Raw genomic sequence first — 19,052 nt, 5'->3', positions numbered from 1 at the left:
GTGAAAACTTTTTTAGCGGCGTTGAGCATTTTTCTAGGGATGGATATAAATTAATATTAAACTCGCATCAGGACACGTGGCCAGACAATCGTTGATATTATGGATGAAAGATATATACTTATCGCTGATTATAGTTCGGCTATTTCAAATTAATCATCAGACGGTCATTGGAGCAGTGGTTGAATTATTGTGATTGCGGAACCGAAACATCGCAAGGACGGGGGATCAAATAATCTCAGCGGTAAAATATTTTATATTTTATTATGGATGAAAGTTTAGTTTAGGATAAAGTGACAGCCGCAGTATTTCATTAATGGCATATCTATTTCTTTTATGTATCATAGAGTGTAACCGGCGTTTCGAGTCGGAACTCGCCACCGCAATCAGTCAGTCGCCATGTTTAAATTCTCTTCGGTCACCACTCGCCAGTGCGCAGTTGCCATTCCCTATATAATATATATTATTATACTCTTTGCCATTCGCCTAACGCTTTAAGATCGCCATTTTGTTTTGCTAGAGTGCTTGTGCTGAGTTGTGAGTACGACTTGTCTCACAAAGCTTAAGGTTTTTAAACTCATAACTGTAATTATTAGAGATGGGAAAAGAAAAAAAAACCGAAACTACTGATGGCTCAAGTGAGGAGGAGTATGTGGTTGAAAAGGTGTTAAATAAGAGAACTGTGAAAGGAAAGGTTAGTATACCCGGGATATCTTAGAAATCACAAGATGATGTTGTATTGTAATGTTTTTGTAATGAGTAATGACGCCCACCACACTTCTCAATCACACTTTCATTCCTGGAACGTCGGAAGTCAGAGTAGACCATGGTGGTTATTGATTCAGGGAAAGGGAGGGACCGTCTGGAAATTGGGTACTATAGTAGGTACTAGGATATAAAGGGTATTGTAACCTTACGTGTTTGCTCATGCAATAATCGATTAAATAATATTTAGTATCGATAGTGTAGTGACCATATTACGTAAATAAATATACCACATAACAAAGTATTCATGTTGCTCAAAATTACTAAATTTTTGATCATATCTGCATGTCACTCAAAAAAAGAAAGACAAGATAAAATTGGCAGAAGAACAAAAGAGGAATAAACACTCCAGGCAACCAGAGTGAAGTTTTCTTTAGGCTGTCAAAGTAAGGTGTGTTAAAGATATCGTATCACAAAATGACCTACAGCATAATATTCTCCTCTCTTCAGATACAAACTTTATAACAACTTAATGAGAGATTGGTACCTATATGTAGTTACAAGTTGTTGGGTATTTAATGGGAACTAGAAGTTACCATTGTGATGCTTGTTTGCTTGATGCCGTCTCGTCAGCAACTATTTCTGTACCACAGCCACATTTTTGTTTGCTTTTAACACATTCACTGCTAACCTCGGAAAGGGAAATAACTGCAGTGCGGCATTTCATACATCTTGTCTTACTAGTAGTGAAGGCACACACCTAGTACATCATTTTTAGGATGTATTTTATTATAAGAGTATAAGAGGCATTTATTTTAATATTACATTTTTTTATTTATTTTTTTCCAGTTTTGGGACTGTTTATTGTAACATGTTATTTTACTTAAATGACCATATTGGTAAATTTATAAATTGTAAATAGGTTATACCTATCTACAAGTAAAATAATGAAATGTGCTTTATTTCTTTTGTGTATCAAAACACACATTAACAATCAATAAAAATATTTATAAAAGTGTTGTTGGAGGAATTTTATAAATAAAAATCCAAATGCCTACTACATTAGCAACACCAAATAAAATATGTCCCATGAGGTACCAATTTTCAGTATTCCGTTGAAAATATTTTATGTTTCAACACAATAATAGACTTATATTCTTATCTCCTTGGTGTTATCAGTAAAGTACTGACAGTGATAAGCCAAAAACAATCTATTGTTCAAAGAAGCTGCAGCCATACACATGCAATGTAAAAGATGCTTCTAACAGTCCTTATTTGAAATCAGTAGTTAAAACTTAATAAATTATGAGGCTAATCAATTGAATTGTTATTGGAAGTACAATAACAATTTTTACTCTATGGGCTATGCCAAAAACACTACAGCAGTAGGTATTTTGTGCAACGAAATGTCTTATTTAGCTAAAAAATATTAATATATAAATTAGGTACTATTACGTTTTATTATTAATTCATACATTGATAGATTTGGTAAGTACTTCTTTGGTACTTTTTTTTAGTGCTGTCTCATCAAAATATTTTATGTGAAAACATGTTACTTACACATGTTTTTTTTAACTCTTGTTAAACTTTGGACTATATTATATATAAAAATATTTTTGTCATAATTTATTAAAACATTCTTACTGTGATATACTTATTGTATTAACTCTTCAACTTGTGGTTCTTCAAAATGAGAATAATAGGTAAAGTAGAATGGATGAGAAGAGAGTGAATCCAAGGGGAAGGAGAAATGAAAAAAAAATAAATAAAGAAAAATATTTTTTTGGTTAATCATATTCTTTCATAAAACTAAAGAATCATATTAATTTTTGTATGTATTTATAATAAATTTAAATTTCCAAGTTATTATGTATTCAATTTGTTATGCTTTTAAAGTGATAACCCTCACTTCTAGGATAAATACACAAAAAAAAGTTGTAGGTTTGAGCGCCACATCGTTCATAAAATTTTGTTTTTAAAGTTTTATTTGTTTATTAATCCTAGAAGTGACAGTTATCACTTTAAAAACGTAACAAGTTGATTAGATTTACAAAAGCGACATCTCAAGTCAATTTCCTAATATGCAAATATTGGGATTGAGCAGGTTATCAACTGTAAAGTGGATCCTGTAGATGAAGCCACAACCTGAGAGTTGAACAAAGCATACAAGATTTTATTATGATATATCACTCAAACGGTTAGCTCAGTTGGCTAGAGCACCGGTACAGAACACCGTATGTTCCTCTACAACTTCCGGGTTCAAGTCCCGCATCTTTTATACTATATATATTTTTTTTCCTAATTTTATTTATTATTTATTTTCGACACACTAATTAATGTGTGTGAATTCAATTCAATAGTAAGTGACTATGTAATAAAATATAGGTCAAAAATCTCGACAAGTGTAATGTTATCTAATTACTTAATGCAAATTAAGGCATTAACTAATAATAGTTGATTGGCCCTGAACCAGTACATATTATCAGAATATTATTAATTTTGTCATAGTTATATTATATAGTATTTTATGTTTCCTTAAATGTGTTGTTGGATGTGTTCTAACCCTTTTATGATTAGTGCTATTTATAAATATTTGTATAATTTATCTATTTAAGGTACAATACTTGCTCAAATGGAAAGGCTACAAAGAGGAAGATAGTACTTGGGAGCCAGTAGAGAATTTAGAGTGTGAAGAACTCATCAAGATATTTGAAGATAATTTGAAAGAAAAAGAGGTATTGTATTTGTTCAAACAATCTAGGCCCTTTTTCACACTTCATAACAACATAATTAATAATTATTGAAATATTGGTTGTTCTAAATGTTGGTATGTTCTAAATACACAGTTATTGCACTTACATATTTTATGAGTAGCATATTATAAATAAATAATAATAATATGACTGTTTTGCATTACGACAAAACAGGTATTATATGACGAAGAAAACACAGCAATGATATGAAGAAGCAGTCCTATGATTCTGTTAAAGACAGGAATATCAGAAATACTTAGTCTGTATATTGAGAATATGTTTCCTATTTCTTTCACCATAGGGTGTTGTAAGCACTACCACCAGTTTCGCTATCAGGCGCCATTGTAGTCTTCATCATCAGCAAGGTCCTTGCTTCATTGCTGTGTTTTCTCCATCATATAATACCTGTTTTGTCTTAATGCAAAACAGTCATATTATATGTCTTCGAAAACACAGCAATGATATGAAGACCTGTTTGATATCTGCTGGTGATCAGAAATAACAAAACACATGGATGCAATGTGATAGAAAATTTCGTTTAATAAATTTTAAGATTTAACATTTAAGACAATGGAATGTTATGTTTTAACATTCATATGGACTACAAAATAATAGTTCATATTAACTATTATTTTTTACTTTATATTAGACTCACATCTTGGCACTACAGCTGTGTCTCTTGTTGCAAAGAGATCTATTTCGGCAATACCTGCCTGAATATTGCCTCCGCGGCTGGTAGTAACAGATGCTACTCGGGAACTGACTTTCCCCTTGACAGGCAATCTGCGATGCCGTTTAGGTTTCCTGTGGTAGATGGTAAGCTGACATTGTTATCTTCAATCGACATGTCAGCTCCATTAATTTTATTGTTAGATTTAAAAAGGTTTAAGGAGCGAGTTCCGCCCTGATTTCTAATGTATGCTACCAAGGACCTGTTGTCCGATTGAACTAAAATGTGGGCATTCTGTAACGGTGCCCTGAGACTTTATGACAACAAAAATGGCATACATCTCCTTCATGTTGGAGTGCCAGAGTTTTTGGCCTGTAGCCCATCTGCCTGAAAGGTACTGACTGTTTAAATTTGCTCCCCAGCCAACATCCGCTGCGTCTGTAGTCAAGAAATGCGTTATTTCCTTCTTGTGTAGTGGCGTTGGACTGCATCCAACCACCACCGCAGGTCCTCTCGCACTCTGGGACATAGTGCTCTTTTCAGGCCCTTTTGAACCAGAAATCTCTTCAGGAAAAGCTGTGCCCTGCGACAGTGAAGCCGGCCACGGGGGACCACATAGTTGGCGAAGTTTAGCTTGCCCAACAAACTCTGAAGCTCTCTTAACGAGCAGATGCCTCGATTTAGAATTTTTGTTAGAGAGGTTTTTATACCCTGAATTTTCCGAGTGGGCCAAGCTATTGTCTGGATCTGAGTGTTCCAGACGAGGCCCAAATATTCTAACTCGTGTTACCGATTTTGGTAATTTATGTGGCAACCCAGTGATTCCAAGATGGCCAGACTTTCCGCAACCTGAGCCATTAGCTTGGATCTGTCCTGACAAGCTAGAAGGGAATCGTCTAGGTATACTAATAGGTGTATGCCCCGAACCCTGAGGATTTCGCACACCCAGTTTGAAACCACTGCAAACGCACGGGGTGCCGAAGATAGGCCGAAGGGTAGTGCTGTTAACTGGAGAATTTCTCCATTGTAAGCCACCCTTAAAAACCTTCTGTGAGTCTCCACGACACACAAATGGAAGTAAGCCTGGTGAAGGTTAAGGCTTCACTAACCATTCGTTTGTCTGAAGAAAATTTACTATGTCCATTTGTGATATTAAATAAAAATGATTTGTTGCTACATATTTGTTTAGAGCCCTGAGGTTGAAAATTGGGTGCATAGGTTTTCTGTATTAGAAACACTTGAAAAGAAACTTGGGTCCAATGTTAAAGTTTTTTCCTAAGATGCCCTGGTTTTTCAACTCCTGAATCATTTTTGTCATTTCCGGGAAAACTTTGGTTCCTAAGCACTCTAAAAGATGTTAGGTTGGGTACTTCAGAGGGGGTTTCTTTCTGAAAGGCAAGCGGTAGGTAGCTCGCTATTGAATTTAAAATGAACTGGTATGCTCCTAACTGAGCCCATTTCTCTATGGAATATTTTAAGCACCCCCCTCTGAAGTCCCGTTGAGAGTCAATCTTCTTTAAAAGAAAGGGCCGAACATATTCTCAATATACAGACTAAGCATGGCTGATATTCCTGTCTTTAACAGAATCATAGGACTGCTTCTTCATATCATTGCTGTGCTTTCGAAGACACATAATAAAAATATTTTTGCCGTTATTTACACTTTAGTCCAAACCAAAGAAACCTGAAGACCGTACTAAGAAACGCGTTCGAGAGTTCAGCGAGGAGACCAACAGTGGAAAGAAGACAAAGAGGGCTACTAGCGTGTCTTCTGTTGAAGAGCCCAAGGACTCTAGACGTGAAAAGAAAGATGAGAAAGTTATTTGTGGCTTTGACAAAGGATTCAAGGCTGAAAAGATTATAGGTAAGTTGAAATAAAGCTAGTAGTTTTGTTATTTTTCATTAATAACTTTATACCTATTTCATCAAAAACTGTATGGAGTACAAAAAATGAGTTGTATGCTAAAATGAATCTGGTTGCCTCTTTCAAAAAATAAAAAAATGTAAATAGTTCGGATTGCGAGTTTGACTATTGAGAAATTAATTCTTGTTACAATAATCTAACAGCGCAAAGGTAGTTGATTTGAATCATCTTGTTTAATTTGTTTATTTTAACAACAGATACCGAACTGTTATTAACGTCGGTTGTGAAAAACCGATTAATAATTTTTAAAAATAAAACTAAGTTTGGTATCCTTGTTTCATTTATAAAAATTTTATCTTATTAAGATACAACATGTACGGTGAATAAAAATTAAAGACTAATGTAAACGTATTCCAATTCTATTAGCCTTTGGGGTCCTAATTTTAAAAATATTTTAATTTTCTATGAAAATAGTTGTTAAAAAAAAGTGTGTGTGTTTACTTATGTATGCACACGAGTAATGATTTATTCCTCGTACTATTCTACGTTTTTAGAAAAAAGGCCGGCAACGCTCCTGTGATTCCTCTGGTGTTGCAAGAGATTGTGGGCGGCGGTGATCACTTAACAACAGGTGACCCGTACGCTCGTTTGTCCTCCTATTCCATAAAAAAAAGAACAATTTTGTAAAAATCTTGCAGAGATGGCTTTGACAATTAATTATTTAATTATGAATACGGCTGTATGGGCTTGAACCCTTTGCCTGTTAGGAAAATTATTAGGATAATGGACCAAGAAACCAAAAATAAATAACGAATGAAGCAAACTTCTGGAAGTTTTAGGAACCAACTTCAACCTGTAAGTTTTGTGTTACAGTGATGCGCGAGCATCTTAAAAATTTCACACTCACCACTTTTTATAACGCGCCTAAATAAGTATAACTTCAAAAATTTATTAATCACACATATTATAATCATCATTACATCTGGTCAAAAATTACATTGTGACTTGGATTAGCCTAGTACCTATTTGTACTATTTTTAATTATGTCAAGCAATGTATAGAGTAGGACAGAAATACATTTTAGAAATCCTTTTTTAATTTTTACACAGTTAGGAGCTTTAATTTTCATTTATTTAATAACTTATTATTTTGCATATAGACATATTAGTTGGCACCAGCTAACAGAGTAAATCTATATCTAGTGTTATCGGTTTCTGATGATACACGTGGTGTGCACAGGCGCGTCGGATGCGACGGGTGAGCTGATGTTCCTCATCAAGTGGTCTGAGACCGACGAGGCGGAGCTGGTGCCGGCCAAGGTCGCCAACGTCAAGTGTCCTCAGGAGGTATGTTGTCTGGCTTTGCAAACAACGAGCATGCGCGTTACACTTGCTTCTAGCGACACGTGCAGTCCTAACTACGAAGTCTTTAGCATTGAATGTTTTCGGTTGCGCCAGCGACTGCCGTATTTCCACATTTTTGTCCTTTTCACACGTTCCAGCTTGAATCGGTCCGTTGTGTTTCCGGGTGTGTTTTGACAATTTTAGACTTATTTCTATAAACCAATTGTTCTTATGTCTCGTTTAATGTATGAACAAACGTAAATTAACCTGTACGGAAACCATAAAACCGTATATCGTGGTCCTTCGAGCCGGATTTGAACCAGCGATCTATAGATTTTTAGTCGGACTCGCCCACCGAGGGTTCCGTACAATTTTAATTTGATTACAAATGTATAGTGTGACCAAAGTGAATGGGAATGACCCCCACCATCTCGCCATACGCCCCTACATCATGTTGATCAATTGTTGTAGCAGCTTTTTGTTATTTTACTGGTTGTTGATTATAACTCATCCTCGTGCAGGTGATTGCGTTCTACGAAGAGCGTCTGACCTGGCACAACCCGGCGGAGTCAGAATGACTGTCGGCCCGTGCTTGGTGAGACGCGGGCGGCCTCGAGCGCCGCGCCCTCAACTGTGCACTCGACACTCGTATACATCCAGCACTGGGGGGAATATTAGGACTTGGCAACCTCATTAATACTTTTTATTAGCTGTAAGTTATAACTTGTAATTTCTATTTTTGTCTATTTAGCAGTATTTGAGGTAGCTTTCAACTAAACACTTGTTTAGGAGCCCCAGTCAGGATTTCTTTATATATGTTATTGGTGTAGTAGTGTGAGAGTGATTCTTGTAACTCATTTAATAATATTTTGACTCACTGTAGTTGTATGGTAGGATGGGGTCACATGTGTCAAACCTCAACCATCCAAACATTGTTTAGCTTTTTGGTTTTTATTTTAAATTAAACTCTAAAATATCTCTTTGTTGATTATGCAATATGCCATGCCACCACTCTGGCTGGCTTCCATTGGCAAAGAGTAACAATGTGAAAAGTAGTGCCAGCCATTCAACATTCATACATTAATAGCACTGTGGATGTATGAGACAGGCAGTGGTGACCCCACTCATTCATGTAGGAATAAATTATAAGTTTAATGTATTAGAGATAGACATGAGTTTTACTCATTAATTAGATTAAGTTATTATATATAATGTTACTGGTCAAATCAGTGTCTCTTAGTGGTACAGCCCAGGCCTACACTACTTTGTAGTTATTTAGGTATAATAATGGTTTAAATAAAAATAAATTTCAATAAAAACAAGCTACTTAAAAAAATAATACACAACGCAATACTCACAATAAGATTTGGTAACCCAGGAAAACTTATATCCTAGTTCTGTTGTCAGTTTGGCCCAGGACAATAAAATTTGGCCGGTAACATGTGCATATAAAATATGTGTGGCGCATATAATACCTATGGATAGTCTAGTGAGATAATTTTATATACTTAATTCACTTTCTACAAACTGAATAGCATAACTTAAAGTCAATAATAATATCTGTGTCTTTAATTTGTTCTCAATCAACAAATTATTATTTTAGGAGTGAGTTAGGAGCAGGTGTCAATAAACACATTGCACTTAGCATAAATCCTGATAGAACAAGTGCGGACTTGTTCCATAAGGATTTTAAGTTTCATTTTCACTTAGTGAACAAATTATTATTTAAGATATGAACACAAAGTTCAAATTTTTTTATTGTTACGAATGGTATTTTGTTTATTTGATTTAAGATCGGACTTTCAGATAGCGCTTTTAATCTTTACGTTTTATGACGGATTAATATAGTAATAAAAATCTTATAAACAATTTTAGTAGTTTTATTTGTTCACTTGTGTTATAATTAAGAAATAGCATAACCATTCACTAATAATTCATAGTGTTGAATTAGTTAATAAATAAACATCTAATTGTAATCTTATAAAAGTTATAGTAGGTACAAGATGGTCATTATAGTGCAACGAGAGTGTGATAATGAAGCTAAGAGTGTAAAGATCTGTCTTTTTATTAAAGGACTACATAGAAACTTTAACATCCGGAGTAGGTACTATAGCTTATACAATATTGGTGGTATGCGAGAGCATAGGTACACACTACGGGTGACTCTAAGAGACTTCTTCGTTTCTGTTGGCTAACATTTCACGTTCAATGTGGACCAACCTAAACCACAGGTTTTGGGGTATTAAAATTTTACACTAATTTAAAATATAAATGTTTTGAGTTTTCATTAGTGTTAATTCCGCCAATATTTGTCCTTTAAACAATTCGATACGTGTTTCGCCTCTACACGAGGCATCCTCAGGACATGTTGACACACCAAAATCTGGCACGAGACTCAATTTAATAAAGTCTCTAGTCTAAAAGAGACTAAAAGCAATGGTAAAATTAAGAATGCTTCGTCCCCATAAGAAACTTAATCAGAAAATTATTATAAACACAGGTAAAATAAACCTTATTTCAAGTAAATATGACTGTGCCTTGATTAATGGACCTAAAAGTGGTATAATAAAATTCACATTATAAGTTTAAAGAAATACTTTTTATATCGTAATGAGTAAATAGGATGTATGTAACTATTAAAAATTAATAGACGAAAACTAGACTTCTACTAGATAGACATCAATTATAACGAATTATGAATAATCTTATCATAATACAATACTGGTAAATAACAGCACTATTTTAAAATAATGATACTTGAGTGCACTAGTACTTGTAGGTGCGTTTCTTATTGTTGATGCTTGAAGTCTGTCTTGCTCACTCCATTCCTGTAAGATTTATTATGTAAATTAAAAATAGTGTGTGTAATCTTTACGCGCGATTGAAGTAAAAGTATATAACAAATATTCTTAAAAAGTTTAAAGACAAGAAGATTTTATTTATACCATTAAATATATACGTACATTCATTAAAGCAGTGTTATTAATAAATAATTGAATAAAAATAATTAAATTATTAATATCACACATATCAATATAACGTTGTTATTGAATATTAACGAATATGGCTCTATGGGCTCGGACCTTTTGCCTGTCCGATGGACCAAGAATAATTAATTAATAGTCGCAAACGTCAGACTGAGAACTTTTACTTATTTTATAGTACAACAAATACACTTGGAGACTTTTCATAAAATATTACTGAGCAATTTGAAAAAAAAAAAGAAATTAAACCATTTATTTATAATGGTTAAAAATTGTTCCAATTGATTTTTTTTCTGACGAAAGTAACTCTGAGTTACCCCCAAGTCACGCCTAAAGAAATGAAATGAAATGAAATTTATTTGCAGGAAACATTGTACTTAAGGTGTTAACAATATAATGGATAATCCAATATGTTTCGTCAATTGACATGCAAAATATGTTACAAAATTGTCTAAACACTAATCATACTGTTATATTGAAACATGTCGGATTTCACAATGATATCAATAATATTTATAAAATGAAATTTTAAGATATTATAATATGAGACGTAAATAACTTAATAATTCATTTAGTACCTATGTATAATATTAACAAATTCAATGTCATAAAAGTATATTAATTTACATATATTATTATCAAATAGACTAATTCATTTTGTATTGAAAAATTCATTTAAACTATAGAAGCACTTATTTGTTAACCACTGATGCAGTCTTCTTTTAAAAACTTTGAACGGTAAATCTTTCAATTCATTGGGCAATTTATTACATATTTTCACAGACATGCTGAAACAATTTCTACTAAAAGATGCAGTTCTACAGAAGGGCATTATGAGTTTATTTGGATACCTTGTGTTTAAAACCTTCTGGCTTTTTTTTGTATAGAAATCAGACATATGTATTTGAACAAATAGGCTTATTTCATAAATGTATAGGCATGGCAGCGATAGAATTTTCAATTTTTTAAATAGCGGTCGACAAGAATCTAGGGGGCCGGCTCCACAAACCGCCCTCATACACTTCTTCTGTCCAATAAATAAATGCCCTATGCTCACCGAGTTGCCCCATATGACCAATCCATATCTTAAAGCTGAAACCACGAATGCATGATATGCCATTAGCGCTGTTTTTTCACCTATTTTTTTTGATACGCGTTTGAGGACAAATACATGTTGGTTAATTTTTTTGCTAATTTTGTCAACATGTGACTTGAAGGACAAGTTGCTGTCTAAAGAAATACCAAGAAAATTGACAAGTTGTGCTTCTTTAATATTCTCATTATGATAATTAACATTAATATCTTTTCCTTTCCCATTCTTATTATAATACTGCATATACATTGTTTTTTTTATATTTACAGTCAGGTTATTTTCAGTAAGCCATTCAATTGTGTCCTTTATTGTTTTATTAATTTCTATATCATATGTCAATTCATTGTTACATTTAATTACAATAGAGATGTCATCAGCAAAAAGAGTACAGTTATTAGTAGTAATGCTAGGTAAGTCGTTTATGTAGATTATGAATAGAAGTGGACCCAATATACTTCCTTGTGGTATACCTTTTGTTTTAAGTCTAAGTTCTGATCGATAAGGTATTACTTCTTGTTTATTATTTAATTTAGCAATTTCAACATATTGAGTACGGTTTGAAAGATAACTTTTAAGCCAGTCATTTGCTAGACCTCGAATACCATATTGAGCGCATTTATCTAATAGTTTTTCATGACAAACATTGTCAAAAGAAGAAGTTTTACTTCAATAATTGAAGTAGATGTACGACGTGGTGGCCAGCTATAATAGCACAATACAAATAGAACAGTACTTTCTCTTCATATTAGAGCGCCCGAATTGATGCACGCACACATACATACGATTTACACGGCCGCTAAGAAATATTGAGAAGACAAAACGGCGAGACTGGTTGGTGTCCGAGTTGAATTAGCTGCGCCGCGCCTTCCGCGTCGTCAATTTTTTTGTGTGTACCAACCCAAGCGCTCCCCCCTAGACTTAGGTATAAATTTCAATGAGACTGCTGAGTTACGCTACTGTTATATTACTTGTTTTGTGACAATAGCGATATTGAGTGAGAACTCTAGCAGAGCTGTTTTAAAAAAAACTAATAAAGCATTTTATTCCATGGTATAAATTTGAAACATCTCCTGTAAACGTCCAAAGCGCATAAGTACTTAATCTGTCAGGGTAACGGATCGTAACTTCGTTTTATATACGGCCGTTTTCAATAACATATCTATCAGTTACGAATACATTGCTGTCACCGTTTAATGACAAGATCTTATCTATCCATAGTTATAGTCCAATGCTATGTCGATAGGTTATTGAAATGTAAGTAAACGTAAAAGAACAGATTTGTCTACTTCTAGTAATTTAAACTAAGGAATAGATAGGTTATTGAAAACGGGTAAAACGGAAAAAGGGTAATCTAAGTTACCAATGTATCGCGAAATAGACTTTACTTTTGCTAACTTTGGAGAAAAAATATTTTTCCGTTCCATTCTTTGTTGAAAGAAGTGAATCACGTAATTTGTACTAAAATTCGTAACTGCGTAATACTTTGTGCCTTAACCGCTTGAAGTTTGGCGCTGGTATTCCCGCTCACCAGCTCCTAATAGTTACTCACGTGAGCAGCGCCGCGTGGGAGACGGGCGAAGCCAACAGGGGGGCGAGGCGCGCGGTGAACCGCTGCAGGTTGCGCTCCAACTCGCGCTGGTACTCCCGCTCACCAGCTGCTAGTAGTTACTCACGTGAGCAGCGCCGCGTGGGAGACGGGCGAAGCCAACAGGGGGGCGAGGCGCGCGGTGAACCGCTGCAGGTTGCGCTCCAACTCGCGCTGGTACTCCCGCTCACCAGCTGCTAGTAGTTACTCACGTGAGCAGCGCCGCGTGGGAGACGGGCGAAGCCAACAGGGGGGCGAGGCGCGCGGTGAACCGCTGCAGGTTGCGCTCCAAATCGCGCTGGTACTCCCGCTCACCAGGTGCTAGTAGTTACTCACGTGAGCAGCGCCGCGTGGGAGACGGGCGAAGCCAACAGGGGGGCGAGGCGCGCGGTGAACCGCTGCAGGTTGCGCTCCAACTCGCGCTGGTACTCCCGCTCACCAGCTGCTAGTAGTTACTCACGTGAGCAGCGCCGCGTGGGAGACGGGCGAAGCCAACAGGGGGGCGAGGCGCGCGGTAAACCGCTGCAGGTTGCGCTCCAACTCGCGCTGGTACTCCCGCTCACCAGGTGCTAGTAGTTACTCACGTGAGCAGCGCCGCGTGGGAGACGGGCGAAGCCAACAGGGGGGCGAGGCGCGCGGTGAACCGCTGCAGGTTGCGCTCCAACTCGCGCTGGTACTCCCGCTCACCAGCTGCTAGTAGTTACTCACGTGAGCAGCGCCGCGTGGGAGACGGGCGAAGCCAACAGGGGGGCGAGGCGCGCGGTGAACCGCTGCAGGTTGCGCTCCAACTCGCGCTGGTACTCCCGCTCACCAGCTGCTAGTAGTTACTCACGTGAGCAGCGCCGCGTGGGAGACGGGCGAAGCCAACAGGGGGGCGAGGCGCGCGGTGAACCGCTGCAGGTTGCGCTCCAACTCGCGCTGGTACTCCCGCTCACCAGGTGCTAGTAGTTACTCACGTGAGCAGCGCCACGTGGGAGACGGGCGAAGCCAACAGGGGGGCGAGGCGCGCGGTGAACCGCTGCAGGTTGCGCTCCAACTCGCGCTGGTACTCCCGCTCACCAGCTGCTAGTAGTTACTCACGTGAGCAGCGCCGCGTGGGAGACGGGCGAAGCCAACAGGGGGGCGAGGCGCGCGGTGAACCGCTGCAGGTTGCGCTCCAACTCGCGCTGGTACTCCCGCTCACCAGCTGCTAGTAGTTACTCACGTGAGCAGCGCCGCGTGGGAGACGGGCGAAGCCAACAGGGGGGCGAGGCGCGCGGTGAACCGCTGCAGGTTGCGCTCCAACTCGCGCTGGTACTCCCGCTCACCAGCTGCTAGTAGTTACTCACGTGAGCAGCGCCGCGTGGGAGACGGGCGAAGCCAACAGGGGGGCGAGGCGCGCGGTGAACCGCTGCAGGTTGCGCTCCAACTCGCGCTGGTACTCCCGCTCACCAGCTGCTAGTAGTTACTCACGTGAGCAGCGCCGCGTGGGAGACGGGCGAAGCCAACAGGGGGGCGAGGCGCGCGGTGAACCGCTGCAGGTTGCGCTCCAACTCGCGCTGGTACTCCCGCTCACCAGCTGCTAGTAGTTACTCACGTGAGCAGCGCCGCGTGGGAGACGGGCGAAGCCAACAGGGGGGCGAGGCGCGCGGTGAACCGCTGCAGGTTGCGCTCCAACTCGCGCTGGTACTCCCGCTCACCAGCTGCTAGTAGTTACTCACGTGAGCAGCGCCGCGTGGGAGACGGGCGAAGCCAACAGGGGGGCGAGGCGCGCGGTGAACCGCTGCAGGTTGCGCTCCAACTCGCGCTGGTACTCCCGCTCACCAGCTGCTAGTAGTTACTCACGTGAGCAGCGCCGCGTGGGAGACGGGCGAAGCCAACAGGGGGGCGAGGCGCGCGGTGAACCGCTGCAGGTTGCGCTCCAACTCGCGCTGGTACTCCCGCTCACCAGCTGCTAGTAGTTACTCACGTGAGCAGCGCCGCGTGGGAGACGGGCGAAGCCAACAGGGGGGCGAGGCGCGCGGTGAACCGCTGCAGGTTGCGCTCCAACTCGCGCTGGTACTCCCGCTCACCAGCTGCTAGTAGTTACTCACGTGAGCAGCGCCGCGTGGGAGACGGGCGAAGCCAACAGGGGGGCGAGGCGCGCGGTGAACCGCTGCAGGTTGCGCTCCAACTCGCGCTGGTACTCCCGCTCACCAGCTGCTAGTAGTTACTCACGTGAGCAGCGCCGCGTGGGAGACGGGCGAAGCCAACAGGGGGGCGAGGCGCGCGGTGAACCGCTGCAGGTTGCGCTCCAACTCGCGCTGGTACTCCCGCTCACCAGCTGCTAGTAGTTACTCACGTGAGCAGCGCCGCGTGGGAGACGGGCGAAGCCAACAGGGGGGCGAGGCGCGCGGTGAACCGCTGCAGGTTGCGCTCCAACTCGCGCTGGTACTCCCGCTCACCAGCTGCTAGTAGTTACTCACGTGAGCAGCGCCGCGTGGGAGACGGGCGAAGCCAACAGGGGGGCGAGGCGCGCGGTGAACCGCTGCAGGTTGCGCTCCAACTCGCGCTGGTACTCCCGCTCACCAGCTGCTAGTAGTTACTCACGTGAGCAGCGCCGCGTGGGAGACGGGCGAAGCCAACAGGGGGGCGAGGCGCGCGGTGAACCGCTGCAGGTTGCGCTCCAACTCGCGCTGGTACTCCCGCTCACCAGCTGCTAGTAGTTACTCACGTGAGCAGCGCCGCGTGGGAGACGGGCGAAGCCAACAGGGGGGCGAGGCGCGCGGTGAACCGCTGCAGGTTGCGCTCCAACTCGCGCTGGTACTCCCGCTCACCAGCTGCTAGTAGTTACTCACGTGAGCAGCGCCGCGTGGGAGACGGGCGAAGCCAACAGGGGGGCGAGGCGCGCGGTGAACCGCTGCAGGTTGCGCTCCAACTCGCGCTGGTACTCCCGCTCACCAGCTGCTAGTAGTTACTCACGTGAGCAGCGCCGCGTGGGAGACGGGCGAAGCCAACAGGGGGGCGAGGCGCGCGGTGAACCGCTGCAGGTTGCGCTCCAACTCGCGCTGGTACTCCCGCTCACCAGCTGCTAGTAGTTACTCACGTGAGCAGCGCCGCGTGGGAGACGGGCGAAGCCAACAGGGGGGCGAGGCGCGCGGTGAACCGCTGCAGGTTGCGCTCCAACTCGCGCTGGTACTCCCGCTCACCAGGTGCTAGTAGTTACTCACGTGAGCAGCGCCGCGTGGGAGACGGGCGAAGCCAACAGGGGGGCGAGGCGCGCGGTGAACCGCTGCAGGTTGCGCTCCAACTCGCGCTGGTACTCCCGCTCACCAGGTGCTAGTAGTTACTCACGTGAGCAGCGCCGCGTGGGAGACGGGCGAAGCCAACAGGGGGGCGAGGCGCGCGGTGAACCGCTGCAGGTTGCGCTCCAACTCGCGCTGGTACTCCCGCTGCTCGCTGCTGATCAGGTTCTTATTCTTACGTAGCGCATCCTGGCATCTGTTTGTAGATATACATTCAATGAGCATCAATCAATGTTTAGAAAAGACCTATAATTCAGATAATTTACGACAGTTAACTTAATAATCAAGTTACACGTCTCACAAAACTGGCTTTATCAGTTTTCCCTGTGGCATAGGCCTCACCAAAGTTATTTGCAGTCCATGACTAGAAATGCAGCTTCTATGTCGTCTCACCATCTTTTATAATTTACCTGCTGATATTTAATATTTTAAAACTGTGTAACTTTAATATTAGTATAAGATATAATTATTATTCTGTGACCTTCAAAAATATTTTGTATCTTTTATCATATTTTATTTAATCCTGGTCAAGTGAAAATTGATACACATGAAAACTAGGACAAAGTGGAAAAAAAGCAGAAATGGAGATGGAGAGAAGCTCCAAAAATGGAAAAATAGATGGACAAAATTGGTGATGGCTTTCGCAAACAGCGCTGAGCAGTCGACCTAAACTTACACCAAATTTACCGCCGATTGCTGTGGGACAGAACCTATGCGGCAGAGGACGCGTTGATGGGGAATAAAATTGTATTTTTTCTATAATTTATTACTATTTTTCATTTGCTTATGAACTTGTGACTGTCAGCGTCAACGTCAGTTGTCAAGTTCTCGTTTCCACTCCCCGCTTCCTCATCCCTCTTTCCGCACCCCGTGCCCTCTCCCCTACCTCGTGATGCACTTTCTCGTCGGTGGATCATGCGCTGACACGCTTGCGCAGCGCTCCGCGTATTCTCTTAATAATGGCGGACGCGCCACCTAACTTACCTCATCAGTGATAAGTGACCTAGAAGTACTTACGTAGAAGAAAGGATATATATATATATAAAGGCCAATTTTGATTCTTCCGGGGGCTGGAGAGGAGTACCAGCATTTACCAGGTCAGCTCCCTCCGTCCCTGAATATCTTTTCTCACCAGCACACCCAATTACTTTTATTTAACTCTTTGCTTATGGTATCAATAATAAAGGCGTATTTTTTTATAAGATGTTGCCACTTGATTATTACAAAACGAATATAAATACTTACTTTTTGGAGAAATCTTTGAAAGCGAGTCTCAGCTTGTTGGTGAGACGCGTGGGAGGCTGCGTGCCCTCGGCCACCGGGGACAGAAACACCTGACAAAAAACAATATCTAAATATTTTTCATTGATTTAATAAAAAATGTCTCACAATGTTAAATGCTTTCATATTTATAAATATTATACAAGCTAAATATATTGAAAGAAACTTGCATGAAGATGGCAGTCCATCGTTGCGGCGAAAGTTTTGAAATATTATATCGGTTTTGCTAACAATCGCAAGGTTTACAAAAGGAACTAATAATAGGATGTAATATTATGTAGAGAACTGATATTGTCATGGCAAGATGTACTTTTAACGAAATGTTAAAAACAATCGCAATTGATTGTTATTCTAGGTTAAAAGTGGCAGAATCAGCAGACGAATTCAGTGACGATTCAGATAGTTCTAACTGTGATATCAGTTGAGGCAGTTTAAAAAAATAAAATGTCGAATAATGTATGTATGTATATATAACATTCACAATACTATCACAGTAATTACATAGTGACCTTTCCACAAGTGTTTTAGAGTTTCTTGCTCGTTCTTCTCTGAGGAAATCTGCTTTCCGAACAAGCTGTATGAAAAAATGACATATTTTACGAGAAATATCTCATTATCATATATGAAAGAATAGAATAGATGTCGACAGTTAACCTCTACTTTGAACACACAAATTAGGATATCATCCCCACCATCTGGATGTGTGGCGGTCCTCTACAGTGCGGTTTTCAAGGAGCTTTATTCCACGTACTACAAAGCTGTGGAATGAGCTTCCTTGTGCGGTGTTTAAGGGACGATACGACATAGATACCATCAAAAAGCGCCTACACTTTCATTCAAGGCCGGCAACGCTCCTGTGATTTTGATGTTTGCAAGAGAATGTGGGCAGCGGTGACCACTTAACACCTGTACGCTCGTAAGCCTGGTCTATTTTCAGCGGTCTTGTCGATGCAAGAGGCTCTATCTAGCCGTAAATTATCTAAGATTTTATGACTTTATAATGATCTAACGGTCACGTAGTTCATTACCTAAGCTTCATGGCTGTTCCTCTTACATATTCTGCGGTAGTATTGATAGGATCATAACATAGAGTGGGTACCTGAGCCAGCTCCAGCGGCCCCTGGTTGACGGTGGTGCCGATGCAACCCTGCACCACCATCTGCAGCATCTTGGCGTCGGCCGGCTCCTGACTGGTTGCGGCAGACAGCTCACTTATCTATCGACACAATAATATGATGTGTATAATATCAGAGCATCTGTTGGGTCATTTTTATTTGAGTTCCTAAAGTTCTAAGGTAAATTCGAGGTAAGCGATGGCTGGTCGATGCATCATCCTCGTGAACGGGTGCTAACGTATACAATTTTAAGTTGTTAGTTTAAATATAATTTTTATTTATTTACAGTGTAATCTACTGCACTGATTACTGTTTTTCTTTTTTTAACTTACACATAATGTCAAAACGTTTGAGGATATTCGGTGCCTCACTTTACATACGTTGTATAAAATATAATGT

General features: G+C 40.6%; 2 protein-coding genes across 3 annotated transcripts in view; one reads left to right on the top strand and one right to left on the bottom strand.

The window, feature by feature from the left end:
* The first annotated feature begins 465 nt into the window (after positions 1 to 465).
* LOC126979829 (chromobox protein homolog 1-like) lies at positions 466 to 9,201 on the top strand. Its single transcript, XM_050829390.1, has 5 exons — positions 466 to 691; positions 3,318 to 3,437; positions 5,794 to 5,989; positions 7,229 to 7,335; positions 7,854 to 9,201. The coding sequence occupies exons 1-5, from the start codon at positions 596 to 598 to the stop codon at positions 7,908 to 7,910; spliced, it is 576 nt and encodes a 191-aa protein (XP_050685347.1). The 5' UTR covers positions 466 to 595; the 3' UTR covers positions 7,911 to 9,201.
* A 708-nt stretch (positions 9,202 to 9,909) lies between these two features.
* Positions 9,910 to 19,052, bottom strand: part of LOC126979683 (dedicator of cytokinesis protein 7) — an 81,301-nt gene continuing 72,158 nt past the window's right edge. For both annotated transcript variants that reach the window (XM_050829121.1, XM_050829123.1), the window contains 4 exons: positions 18,638 to 18,754; positions 17,503 to 17,591; positions 16,307 to 16,453; positions 9,910 to 10,160 (listed from right to left, as the gene is read on the bottom strand). In XM_050829121.1, coding sequence (XP_050685078.1) covers positions 10,121 to 10,160; positions 16,307 to 16,453; positions 17,503 to 17,591; positions 18,638 to 18,754 — 393 coding nt within the window. In that variant the 3' untranslated portion in view covers positions 9,910 to 10,120. The remainder of the gene's footprint in view (positions 10,161 to 16,306; positions 16,454 to 17,502; positions 17,592 to 18,637; positions 18,755 to 19,052) is intronic.

This window comes from Leptidea sinapis, chromosome 4 (assembly GCF_905404315.1).
Source record: "Leptidea sinapis chromosome 4, ilLepSina1.1, whole genome shotgun sequence".
Taxonomy (NCBI): Eukaryota; Metazoa; Arthropoda; class Insecta; order Lepidoptera; family Pieridae; genus Leptidea; species Leptidea sinapis.
The sequence above is the reverse complement of the archived record's forward strand: the minus strand, read 5'-3'. Positions and strand labels throughout refer to the sequence as shown.

What these genes read in the sequence shown, in the direction of transcription:
- LOC126979829 (XM_050829390.1), top strand. Translation starts at nt 596, where the DNA reads ATGGGAAAAGAAAAAAAAACCGAAACTACTGATGGCTCAAGTGAGGAG. An exon ending in ATAATTTGAAAGAAAAAGAG is followed by an intron (nt 3,438 to 5,793) that starts GTATTGTATTTG and finishes TTTACACTTTAG; the next exon opens with TCCAAACCAAAGAAACCTGA. An exon ending in ACGTCAAGTGTCCTCAGGAG is followed by an intron (nt 7,336 to 7,853) that starts GTATGTTGTCTG and finishes ATCCTCGTGCAG; the next exon opens with GTGATTGCGTTCTACGAAGA.